This window comes from Paroedura picta, chromosome 11 (genome assembly GCF_049243985.1).
Source record: "Paroedura picta isolate Pp20150507F chromosome 11, Ppicta_v3.0, whole genome shotgun sequence".
Classification (NCBI taxonomy): domain Eukaryota; kingdom Metazoa; phylum Chordata; class Lepidosauria; order Squamata; family Gekkonidae; genus Paroedura; species Paroedura picta.
This window is the reverse complement of record NC_135379.1, coordinates 4,202,830-4,214,768: the sequence shown is the minus strand read 5'-3', so window position 1 is coordinate 4,214,768 and position 11,939 is coordinate 4,202,830. Positions and strand designations below refer to the sequence as shown.

Here is an 11,939-nt window from a genome sequence, read left to right as displayed (position 1 = left end):
GGCTCACGTTAGCACCTACTGATTTGAAAACGTGAAAACATCCGTGGACTGTTTCTACGAGATTACCTCCAGGGCGAGGAATGTAAAGCCGCACCGAGCCTAATTAGACGATTGCATAGCAAATGACGAAACTGGAATCGCATCAAAGGCCCTCTTCTATCACGTCAAGCGGGGAACGCTTTCAAACAGCACCCAGTTCTAGCATCTGGAAAGGCTAGGTAGATCTCTAAGGCAGTCCAGACGGTTGCTAGGAGATGCATAAGCTCCTCCCCTGGCTCTTCCCTTGAATGAAATGGCGTACAAACCCCAGCGTGTCTCCAGTTGCCAGCTCTGGGTTGGGAAATACCCGGAGAATTTGGGGGTGGAGCCGGGAGTGGGGGGATTTGGAGCGGGGAAGGGCCTCAATAGAATCATAGAATCATAGAGTTGGAAGGGACCCCCCTGGGTCATCTAGTCCAACCCCCTGCACTGTACAGGACATTCACAACCCTATTGCTCATCCACTGTCACCTGCCACCCCTTGAGCCTTCACAGGTGGAGTATGTCAAAATCCTGAGCACCTACTTACCTACTCTTGCCATGTACTATTTATCCTTAATATTTTTTAAAACCTTCTTATGATTTTTGACTTGTTCTATGCTTCAAGCTTTGGCTAAGTAGCGTTCCCTTTGGCCTGTGTCCAAATGGAGGAATGGCTTTCTCCACTGGCAGGCGTTTTGCCGTTTGGGCTTGGCCAGACTGATTTTGCTGGTCCCATCTATGCTCTCAGGGATGCTCGTAGCGTCCGGGAGTCGGCGCATGCTTTTGCTAGGAAACTTGGCCTGGGAAATTGGGAGCCTGGCATGTTATTGAGCACCAAGATTCAAACTGGGGGGAGGGCTTGCAAGGGAAGCGTAAAGGTATGCTTGTCGTTTCGTTCGTCAGTCCTAGCAAGATATGTGTGTAGTTTTGTTTGTCAGTCCTAGCAAGGAAGATCCTTGTTCCTGTTCACCATTTTCTTCAACTAAGGGATTCCTTCTTTTTCATGGATCATCTTACTGGGAACTTGAGGAAGGCTTAACAGTATAATGCAACGGCATCTCCTCTACAGAGCAGCCATTGTCTCCAGGGGCGCTGACTTCCGAGGGGGGGGGGTCCCAGTCTATAAAGTCAATTAACTCCCACCCACTCCCGAAGCCCTGGTGGAGGAAGCCTGCTGTAAGCATTTCAGCCGGGCAAAGAGATTGTGTGCTGCAATCCAGTTGACATTCCCTCCTCCCTCCCTCCCTCCTTCCCTCCCTCTCCTCTCTCACGCACATTAAGTCTAATATGCCACAGGCAAGTGAGCCTCATTTGTGTTTTTACTGCCCTTAAATCTAGAAAGAGATATTTCCAGTCAATAATAATTAACTAGGTTCCCACACAATGCAGGAAGGGAAATGGCTTTTTTGCGCATTGCCGGTCTCAATAATGCAGCTGCTGTTCGTTGTGCAGGGGGCCACAAAGTGCGCCGTCCACTTCCTGGTCCGTTTAGGGCCGTTCCCGATATTAGGTCTTAAATTCAGTCGCTTTAGAAACGGTTTCAGTGAGGGCGTAGGCGTCTGGGCCTGATTTGTGTCAAAAATGGGCTTTCCCAACAGGGCTAGATCCAGATGGGCAGCCCTGCGAGTGAGTCTGGAGCAGCAGGAGAGAGCCAGAGTCCAGGAGCACCTGAAAGAGGAATGAAATTGGTGGCAGGGGTGGAGTTTTTGGGAGTCACTGCCCATGGTCAGCACTTAAATATGCAGAAGACCATGAAAGCTCATTCTCTGCTGCAAATATTGTGAGTCTTTAAGGTGCTACAGAAGAAGAAGAAGAAGAAGAAGATTTCCTTTCATCTCTGTCCTTTAATCAAAATACTCTGCTTTTCACCACCTGGAGGAGTCTCAAAGCAGCTCACAATCGCTTTCCCTTCCTCTCCCCGCAACAGAACCGAGCAAGTGGGTCCAATGAAGTATGGAGACCCCGATCCCCTGCAGCTATTCTCATTTCAGAAAGACACAGTCCTAACTCGTCTACCACAAATCAAGCCTAAATGCTCCCATAAAATGACTGAGCTGAGGCTTTCGTACTTTGGTCACGCTTGGAGAAGGCGGGAGTCACTGCATAAGACAATCACCCTAGGAAAAGCGGAAGGCAGCAGGAAATGAGGAAAGCCCCCACAAGAATTTTAAGATCTAGTGAGCAAAATTGGCTCAAGCTCCCTGGATCCAAAGAGATTTGATGGGCCTCAACCAGGGCCTTTTCAGCTAAGGTCCCAGCCGCGTGGGACACCCTTCCGAATGAGATCAGAGCCCTACAGCAGGGGTTGTCAACCTGTGGTCCTCCAGATGTCCATGGACTACAATTCCCATGAGGCCCTGCCAGCGAACGCTGGCAGGGACTCATGGGAATTGTAGTCCATGGACATCTGGAGGACCACAGGTTGATTACCCCTGCCCTACAGGACCTTAGATAGTCCTGCTGGGCTTGTAAAATAGAACTGTTCTGCCAGGCCTATGGCTGAGGCCCAAAAGAACATCAGAATTCTGCTGACCTCCCTGACAAAGACCCAACTTATATGTCAACCTGGGCCCTCCTAAGGATGCCAGTCCCCAGGTAAGACCCACGTGGGGGGAGGGGGCAAGAAGGGACTGGAACTGAGGGTTCGGGACTTGTCACTCGTGCTCCCCTTGGGGGTTAAAAATCAGAGCCCCCTGCCTTGATACACAGGCGATTTTACCAAATGGGTCAGCCCCAGTCTTTTGCAGGATGGCCATCGGCCTGGAGAGAGGAATACAAAAATAGCATGGGCCTCTCATGCACTGTCCTACCTTGCAGGGTTGTTGTGAGGCTATAATGGAGAAGGGGAGCAACTTTGGACAGGCTTGAAATAAAGGAAATACTTTTTTTTTAATTGTTGTCCGAGCCTCCTATTTATAGGCTGGCCCTATCTTCCTTCATCTTTTGTCCTCTGAACAGGGGTTGAAAAGTGAGTAGACAGCACCCCATGGTGGTTCTTTTTGGGAACGCAATTGCTTTATCGATGAAGAGCGGACTTTTATACTGTTCACGCAGAGCAGTTCTCTCAGAGCTCTCTCTGCTCCACCTCCCTCACAGAGTGTCCGTTGTGGGGAGGGGAAGGGAAAGGTGTTTGTAAGCTGCTTTGGGACTCCTCTGGGCAGTGAAAAACGGCGTACAAAACCCAGCCCAAACAGCGACAGAAGCTGAGTGGCCTGCAAAAGGAGGAGGAAGGGAGCATGGAAAGGAGCTGGCTCATCGGATCGGCCCGCTCCGCAGGGTCTGGCTGCCAGCTGGCAAGACGCAGCGGCTGAAAACGTGCCAGGTACTCTCGATAAGAGAAAGAGACAGAAGAAACACCGACCGGCAGCCAAGAGCCCTCCTGGCAGGCCGGAGAAGGGGACAGCTGCAGAATGTGGTGCCAGCAGGAAATCCAGGGCCCCAGGGTGTTTCCCCAGCCCCTCCCCAGATGGTCAAGAAGAGGGGGGGGAGTGACGCTTCCACGCAGCCACCGCTGGACGCCGGGCCCTTCTCACTTGGCCATCAAGTTTAGAACCAACTGAACAATCCAGCCACGGTTCATCTGGAGTTACCTCCGCCAAGCATGGCATGGGCTTCTCCCTTGGCTCTGCACAAAGAATACAAATTTGGGTGGCTGGAAGAGAAATGGGGGGGGGCATGTCCTGCTTGGGGAATTTCCGGAGGTTTGTGGGTGGTGCCCAGGGAAGACACAATCTGGGGAGCGGAGGGGGCTCAGAAGGGAGGTGGGGTCTTAAAGTCCATAGGCCCCCAATTTGCCATTTCCTCCAGCGGTCCTGATTGTTAGAGACTGGAGATCAGCTGTGATTTGGGGTGAACCCGCCAATGGCCCCCCACCCCGGAGGCTGGCAAACAAATTACTTCAGATTATCCCTGAATGGAAGTCGGCCTCGATTTGAGTAGCTCTAATTCGGATTGTGTGACTGCAGTGACTGCACATTCCTGCTGGAATCCTGGAGTAAGTGTTCTGCTCCCCAACAAGCAAAGCAGGACAGATAGACAAAGCTTGTGTCTGTGTTTGATTAGTCCATTTAGAACCAGAGATTTCAGCCTGTCTAGATTTCCAGTGATCGCACCTCCTCTCTCCTTTGGCTACCTGGAATTGCCCCTTTAAATTGGCTGCGAAAGTATCACAGCTCCTGCCAAAAAAACACCCTGTCTTCCCAGCATTGCCTTAAGTAGATTACTTTCAGTTTCTGCAAGTAGCACAGAATCAAGGCTGCCTGTAAAGAGAGAGAGAGAGAGAGAGTTTAAAGCTGCCACTCTTTCCTGGCCGCCCGAGGAGAGAAAAATGTGCACGTGGTAAGGGGGAAAATCTGAAACATTTGCCCTTGTGTTCCTTCACTCCCAAGGTGAAGGGAAGGGGAAAAACCAGAGAAATTGCACCTTTAAATAAACCTGGCATACAGCAAGGGGAAAACGAAGTGAGTGCTGAAGGGAGCAAAATCCGTGCGGAAGGAAAATGAGATCCCCCAAACCCTGCAAAGTGGCAGAGAACTGGCATGCTAAAAGGAGAAATACACTTGACAGGAATGCAGGAGAGAAGCAAAGGGGGTTGGACTAGATGACCCTGGAGGTCCCTTTCAACTCTAGGATTCAATGGGGAAAAGTAGCATGAAATTAGCCCTGGGGCAGTGGTTCTTGAATGCTGCATGTCCTAAATGAGATAACTTTTGCAGGATTTGCTCGGAGAGAGTCCCAGTATAGCAAGACAGTGATGCAGCGCAGCAGAGCTACCAGTCTGCTTTTCTGCTGGCCATGCAGCTTAGTAAAGGCACAGGAGCCTTCCCAGAGAAAGAGGTGACTGCCCCTTGGTGCTGACTAATTTCCAAGGGCCATGAGTGCTAGTCTTAAGGTGGAAGGCTTGGTGGTTCTTACATCCCCGGGGGCTCCATTGGCTTCCAAGGAGTGCGTTCTCCGTGTGGCTCAGGCTCCGTCTCATGTGACGTCCTGCGGCTACCTAGGTCAGGAAGGCTGTCTTTTAATATTTAACGGTAGACCTGCAGGAGGACTTTGCCCACCTGCTTGCTGGAATGGAAAGGGGGCAAGAAAGGAGCCACGAATCACAGTCTCTGGAGAGTCTCCCGAGAACAAAACATGGTGAAAGTCTGAGAAGGAGCTCTTGGCATGTAAGTAGCAATCTCGCTTATAAAAACAGGACCAGTCAAAAGAATGTAAGAAGACCCCTGATGGATCAGAGCAGTGATCCATCCAGCCCAGCCTTCTGTCTCATACTGGGGCCAGACGGTTCCTCCAGATCAGGGGTAGTCAAACTGCGTCCCTCCAGATGTCCATGGACTACAATTCCCAGGAGCCCCTGCCAGCAAATGCTGGCAGGGGCTCCTGGGAATTGTAGTTCATGGACATCTGGAGGGACGCAGTTTGACTACCCCTGCCCCAGATCGTAAACCACAGGGCAGAGAGGCTGAAGCTTTCCCCGCATAAGAACCTTAGAAGAGCCCTGCTGGGTCAGACCAGGGGTCCATCTAGTCCAGCATCCTGTCTCACCCAGAGGCCAACCAGTCCCTCTGGAGAGCCAACATAGAGGCCGAGGGCTTCTCCTGATGCTCTCTCCTGGCTCTGGGATTCAGAGGCTTAATGCCTGAATGTGGCCATCACCACATCCTCTGGCAGCAAATTCCACATTTTTAACCACTGTCTGTGTAAAGTAGTACATCATCTTGTCCGTCCTGAACCTACTGCCCATCAGCTTCCTTGGATACCTTCGATTTCTAGTGTATGGGGCAAGGGAGAAAAGCTTCTCTTGGTCCACTCTCCTCCAGAACTGGAGACCGGGGGGCAGATTGGCATGTACTAAAATGACCCCTCTAAGACCCTCAACTCTGTGATCATTAGATAAAGGTGTGAAATGCCCTTTTCGGAAAATTTTATATCTGAGATGGTGTCAGATGGCATTTTTGTAAGGGCCTTAAAATCCTGGCTGCGCTCCATGATTGTGATGGTTGTTTCGTGGACAGACAACTCAGCACTGGATTTTACGGTCACAACGTAAGAAAACAACATGTGTTTACTCTGGACTCTGATCTTACCGGTTGAAAGAAGCCAGCTTTGCACAGGAAGTGACATCATCATGCCAGTTACTTCCGGGAGACCCTCCAGTATTTGAGCCAAAACTCTATGGTAGATGCCGGTGTTACCATAGGGTTTTGGCCCAAATATCAGAGCATTGCCTGGAAGTCATTGGCATGATGATGTCAAGTCCGGTGCGACACCCACAGAGTGGCCTGGGCCCTTCTCTTCCTCCTGGCAAGTCCCCCTTGCCCCCCACTGGAAGTAAACCCCATGGATTTCAATCAGATATTTGTGTGAGCACCCACCCACCCACCCATCCACACCCAAAATGTTCAGATCTTTGTAGCTGAAGGAGCTGGGAATCGAACCTGGGACCCCCTGCATGCCAAGCAGATATTCTACCACCGAGGAGAGAACTCACCACCTCCTGCTTTTATGGAGGTCCTAAACTGCCTTTGATATGCCCAAGCGGGATATTTTCTGTTTGCCTTTCAGTTGGAACCTCTTGATCCAGAATCTCAGAATGCCGCTTCTTCCTTGTTCTAACTTCTGTTTCAGCAGGCGATGACGGGCTATTTGCTTCCACTGCGATGGAGACAGACTCCCTGAAGAGATCCCTGTCTTCTCCATCGTTTTCGGGCAGAAGAAACCAGAATTTCGGAGCAGGGCTTCTGGCAAGGAGCTCTGTCTCGGAATTAGCGGCCTGGTAAGCAGAAGAGAATCAAAACCGCCATTCGTTTCCAAGATCTGCCGGTGCAAACCCAGAGTCTGGGTCCCAGACAGTGAGATGATCAGGAACGGTAGGCAGACTTCCCTGAAAGAAAAAAGATCTGTTTTTTAATACCTCACTTTTTGCTATCCAAAGGAGTCCCAAAGCAGTTTACAAACACCCTCCCCTTCCTCTCCCAACAAAAGACACCCTGTGAGGTAGGTGAGGCTGAGAGAGCTCTAAAAGAACTGCTCTGCAAGGACAGCTCAGAGAACTGCAACTGGCCCAAGGTCACCCAGCTGGCTGCATGTGGAAGAGGGGGGTGGAATCGCACCTGGTTCTTTGAGTTCGAGGTTGCCACTCTTTAACTACTCTACCTACCTAGCTCTGGGATTCCCCTACCTTTTTTAGGCTGTAGATACCTGATACAGGGAGGTCAACATATGATCAGGGAGTAATCAGGGTGCCAGATTCTAGATGGTGACTGGAGATCTCCTGGACTGACCCCCAATTTCCAGACCAGAGAGATCAGTTCCCCTGGAGGAAATGGCTGCTTTCCAGGGTGGGCTCCTGAAACTGGGTGTCCCCCACCCCACTGGAGGGGGGACTTGCTTCCTTAACACAACCGGAGGCAGCGGACAGTTCATTCCTTCCCATTACTCACACCAAATTTTGTTTCTGCAGGTATCAGGAGATATTTGGTTGCGGAAACCACTGCTCCGCACAGGAAGCGCCAAAGGTGAGCCAGAGGTGATGAGGTTAAGACCTGGCAGAGGTGATGCGGTTTTCTCAGTGGAGGAGGGAAAGGTTCCCAGGTCACCTGGGTCAAAGGGACACTGCAAATCAAGGTGAAATAGCTCAGTAGAAGTACATCTGCTTGGCATGCAGAAGGTCCCAGGTTCAGCCTCTCCAGCGGAAGGATCGCAGCTGCAGGTGTTGGGAAAGAAAGAAAAACAGGAAGAAAGAGAGAACTGAGGTTCCAGAGATGTTTGAAAACATGCAAGCCACAAGTGCAGAAGCAGTGGGAACTCCCTTGTACCCTCCTCACGACCCCCCATCTGCAGATACCTAGTCCACAGATTGGGGCCATGCTTACCCGAAACAGGGTCCTGCATAGTGCAGGGGGTTGGACTAGATGACCCATGAGGTCCCTTACAACTCTATGATTCTATGATTCTAGATTTTTCTGCAAACTTGGGTGACTCCCCAAGTTTGCAGGAAATTCTGAAATCTTGAAAGAAAGAAAGAAAGAAAGAAAGAAAGAAAGAAAGAAAGAGAGAAAGAAAGAAAGAAAGAAAGAAAGAAAGAAAGAAAGAAAGAAAGAAAACACATGGGGAGGTTAATTTCCCCAAAAGACAAGTAGAGTTCTTTGAACAAGCACAGAGGATACACCTACCTCTGGTAGTCATTGGCAGAATATAATTCCACTGAAGCCTGTTTGGCTTCCAAATTTGGCTTCCCACTCTAGCACTGGTGCTAGGGTATGTTCTGGTTGACCTGCCTTGTACAGAACACTAGTTTTTGGTGCAGAATCTGGAAAACGAGCATTGTAAGTTTCTATTTTTAATGAGCCTGGCTCATGAGTAACCATCAGGATTTGTTCAAGTGTAAAGAGCACCCCTCAGCAGAGTGGAATTCAAAGGGAGAGGTAGTTAAACATTGCAGGACTCCTGTTTATTAAAAGAACAAGGTTTGGGGGAAGGAATAACGGGTAAAAGTCTGCTCTTCTGGGGCATGTCCAGAACTAAGTGAAAAGGTTGCTCAGGAAGATTGACCAAAGTTCCTCAAGCTCCAATTGTGTTGATTTTTTTCCAAGAATGACAGTCCCCAGATGTCCAGGAGCAAATCCACAGAGAGCCTTGCCTTCCATCTAACCAACCCTTGCGAAATAACTGGGAGGAACTTTGTTGGAGGCCATTTCATCTCCAGGTCAGCTGCAGCACTGCCCACCTTGGTGGAATTCCTGGCTGAATCTCCTGCACCCGACCCGCAAGGGAAGAGTCCCACCGAGTTCAGCAAAATGGCCGCCATCCGACACCCAGACTCTAAGTTTCAGCTTCCGCAAGAAAACTCCATGTCTTCATTCTCGTCCCAGCACAACAAGAAAAAAGAACAAGGGGGCCACACCGTCTGCCTCCAGGAGAATGAATCTGTCCAGAAGGTAAGTACGTTTTTTATAGAATCATAGTATCCTAGAGGCCATCTAGTCCCACCCCCTGCTCCATGCAGGATCAGCCTCAAGCATCCAGGAGAAGGATCTGCCCAGCCGCTGCTTGAAGACCGCCAGTGAGGGGGAGCTCCCCACCTCTTTAGGCAGCCCCTTCCACTGCTGGACTACTCTGCCTGGGGGATTTTTTTTACTACATATATCTCACCCTTGGGAGGAAGTATGAAGTAAACAATGTACCAAATAAACATTCTGTCACCTACAGGAGGCAAAATTCACCAGGAGAAGCAAGGCAGCTCCATCAGCATCCGTCACAAGAATAGTTGAGAACTGTGAGTGAAATGATCTCTATTTCGTCCCTAAGGGGGAACCGTCCTCTCTCCGGCAGGAATTGTGAAGGCCTTCTCTTCAGGGTGATGTAGGGTTGCATAGAACTGGGGGGGGGGGGGTTGGGTTGCCAGCACGGCTCCCCTCCCCAGCAGCCACTTCTGTGCAAGCCCCCAATGGGAGCACTGCCTATCACTGAGGTAGTCAAACTGTGGCCCTCCAGATGTCCATGGACTACAATTCCCATGAGCCCCTGCCAGCGACTGCTGGCAGGGGCTCATGGGAATTGTAGTCCATGGACATCTGGAGGGCCGCAGTTTGACTACCCTTGGCCTATCAGCTGAGCACCTCTGAGTGGGGAAGCTGGAGCAATGGGAGTTTCCCAGTCTGCTCCGCGGAGGTGCCTGGAGAGACACCATGCCGAGAGGTCTCCAGAGCCCCCCTGGAAGTTGGCAATCCAGGGAGGGTCTTGGCCATGGTTGCTGCCCCATTAACAAAAAAATTGCCACTCTAACAAAAAATGTCTATGGATTTGCCAAGAAAGAGGCCCGAAGAAACACACAAGGAATGCCACTTAGGCATGAGAAAGTGTGGTCCTCCGGTTCCTATCTAATGCTCCTCCTTCCTGTCCCCCTTCAGGGTCTTCTCCTCTTCTTCTGTGCTCATCAGGCATTGCCTTTTCCAACACAACCACGCTGTGTGTCGGTTCCCCCTCTTGCCTTTGCAAGCCCAAGTCCTTCCAGCACAGAGGTAGGACATGGCAAGACGTGACGCTGTGGCACAGAGAGATTACCATCTTGCCGTGTCCTACCTCTGAATATGCCAGCCACAGTTGCTGGCAAATTGTCAAGGGCTTAAAGGGCCAGACCACAGCCCCACAGTCCGGAAAACGCACAACAGCCAGTCCCCTAAGTGTGTTCGGGAACAAGCCAGGAGCCTGTCTAGATGGAACAGTGCATAATAGCCCATGCTTGCTACAACAGCAGCACTTCAAGAAGAGTCCCGTGATTTGTTGTCCAGTTTATTGAAATGTCTGTTAGAATATCTTCAGCTGTCTTTTCTGTGTTTGTTGGTACTGAAAAGGCTTCGGGTGCCATCTAGTGGTAAAAGTAATGTCCAGTTTTTTGGAAACCTCATCCTCCCCCCCAATTAATAGGAATGCAACAAGAAACGCAAAAGCTCCAAAGATGTTTTTGAAAGCTTGCCGTCAGAGCAAGAAGACAAATATGTCCCAAGAGTTTAGTATTCAGAAACAGTGCCTCTGGACATGGAAGCTCCATTTCAGCATCATAACAGATAGCTATTTGATGGTGATTCTCATAGTTACGAATGCCTGATCCTTTCCTTAAAGCCATCTAAGCAAGGAGTCCACACAATTTAGGTTCATTTTCTTCCTTGACATCCCACCTTTCTTCCCAGTGTGGACCCAAAGTGACTTCTGTTCACGTCTCCTCCACTTATCCTCATAATAACCCTGTGAGGTAGGCTAGCTAGACTGAGAATGTGTGACTGGCTCAAATTCACTCAGAAAAATTCCATAGGCATTCTGGGGATTCGAACCTGGGTCTGACACTTTAACTGCTAGAGCTTACTTACCCAGAAAGGAATCTAGTTGCTGTTATTCGTTCACCCCCGTGCAGTTGAAAGGAAGGAAGGAAGGAAGGAAGGAAGGAGATTGAAAGTGGAGTGATAAGGAAGGAAGGAAGGAAGGAAGGAAGGAAGGAAGGAAGGAAGGAAGGAAGGAAGGAAGGAAGGAAGGAAGGAAGGAAGGAAGGAAGGAAGGCGGGGAGAGGACAGTTTTAAGTTAGCATAGATTACTGGTAACTACAGTAGCCTTTCTTTTAAAAAATTCTGTGTTAACTCTTTCTTATGAGGAATCCCCATAAATTCAGAGCCCTCTCCTCTTCTGGTAAATACGGTATGTGTTTTCTCTTATCTCTCTCTGCCCTTGAGGACGTGCTGTCCATCACTTCTCCGCGATAATCCTGAACTCTAATATTTCAAGAGGCGGAGGCGGAGGGGAGGAGAAGCCTTCTCCCTAACAGGTCTCTTCTTTCCATTCCTAGTAGGTCAACCATGACACAAAGTTTCAGTGGCACAGAAAGCGGAACTTCGAATGGGGTCACCACTGTGAAGGTTCTATAAATATTCAAGCATATTTTGGCTGCTTCTGCACAGGGATTTCCCCCTCCTGCAGGGATGCTACCAGGTTAGAGGGGAACATCCACGTAACAAACACATTCCAAGCAGAACTCATGGAGTTTCCATGATGCTCCCAGTGAATTCAAAGGACGCCTTTCCCCCAATGTCCGAAGGTGACCCTTCAGAGTAGTCGTAAGGGAATGGCTGATTAAGCTTTCCGTTTGCCCAGTCATGAGGAGTAAACCCCCGTCCTCATCCACGGTTCCCTCTCCTCGAGAAACTGAGGAGCAAGAGAGAAAATGGCAGGGAAATGTCCTTCCTAGTGGCACTCTAGGAATTTCCCCAAGTCTCTATGACCTTTATCACAGAGATGAGGGGAAATCCTAGAGAGCCAACCATATTTTGCACAATGGTGCCACCCCTTGGGTTTTCTCAAAGTCTGAGGAGAACTTCAGGGGGTTCTCAACACTAAAAAAGTTGAAAAAGGCTGCTCCAGAGGAACTG

The 11,939-nt window shown here is 49.9% G+C and overlaps 1 protein-coding gene and 1 long non-coding RNA gene across 2 annotated transcripts; one reads left to right on the top strand and one right to left on the bottom strand.

The window, feature by feature from the left end:
- Positions 1–1,295: 1,295 nt before the first annotated feature.
- On the bottom strand, positions 1,296–8,333 carry LOC143820891 (uncharacterized). The gene is made up of 4 exons (XR_013225582.1): positions 8,196–8,333; positions 7,464–7,726; positions 6,512–6,904; positions 1,296–1,689 (listed from the first exon to the last, which is right to left on the bottom strand). It is a non-coding gene; the product is annotated as an uncharacterized LOC143820891 (long non-coding RNA).
- LOC143820890 (uncharacterized) lies at positions 6,663–11,013 on the top strand. Its single transcript, XM_077304246.1, has 5 exons — positions 6,663–6,796; positions 7,484–7,538; positions 8,616–8,960; positions 9,232–9,298; positions 9,933–11,013. The coding sequence occupies exons 1-5, from the start codon at positions 6,681–6,683 to the stop codon at positions 10,319–10,321; spliced, it is 972 nt and encodes a 323-aa protein (XP_077160361.1). The 5' UTR covers positions 6,663–6,680; the 3' UTR covers positions 10,322–11,013.
- Positions 11,014–11,939: the final 926 nt, after the last annotated feature.

Coding starts and splice junctions, on each gene's coding strand:
- LOC143820890 (XM_077304246.1), top strand. CDS start 6,681: ATGGAGACAGACTCCCTGAAGAGATCCCTGTCTTCTCCATCGTTTTCG. Junction 8,961..9,231: donor AGAATGAATCTGTCCAGAAG/GTAAGTACGTTT, acceptor TGTCACCTACAG/GAGGCAAAATTCACCAGGAG. Junction 9,299..9,932: donor CACAAGAATAGTTGAGAACT/GTGAGTGAAATG, acceptor GTCCCCCTTCAG/GGTCTTCTCCTCTTCTTCTG.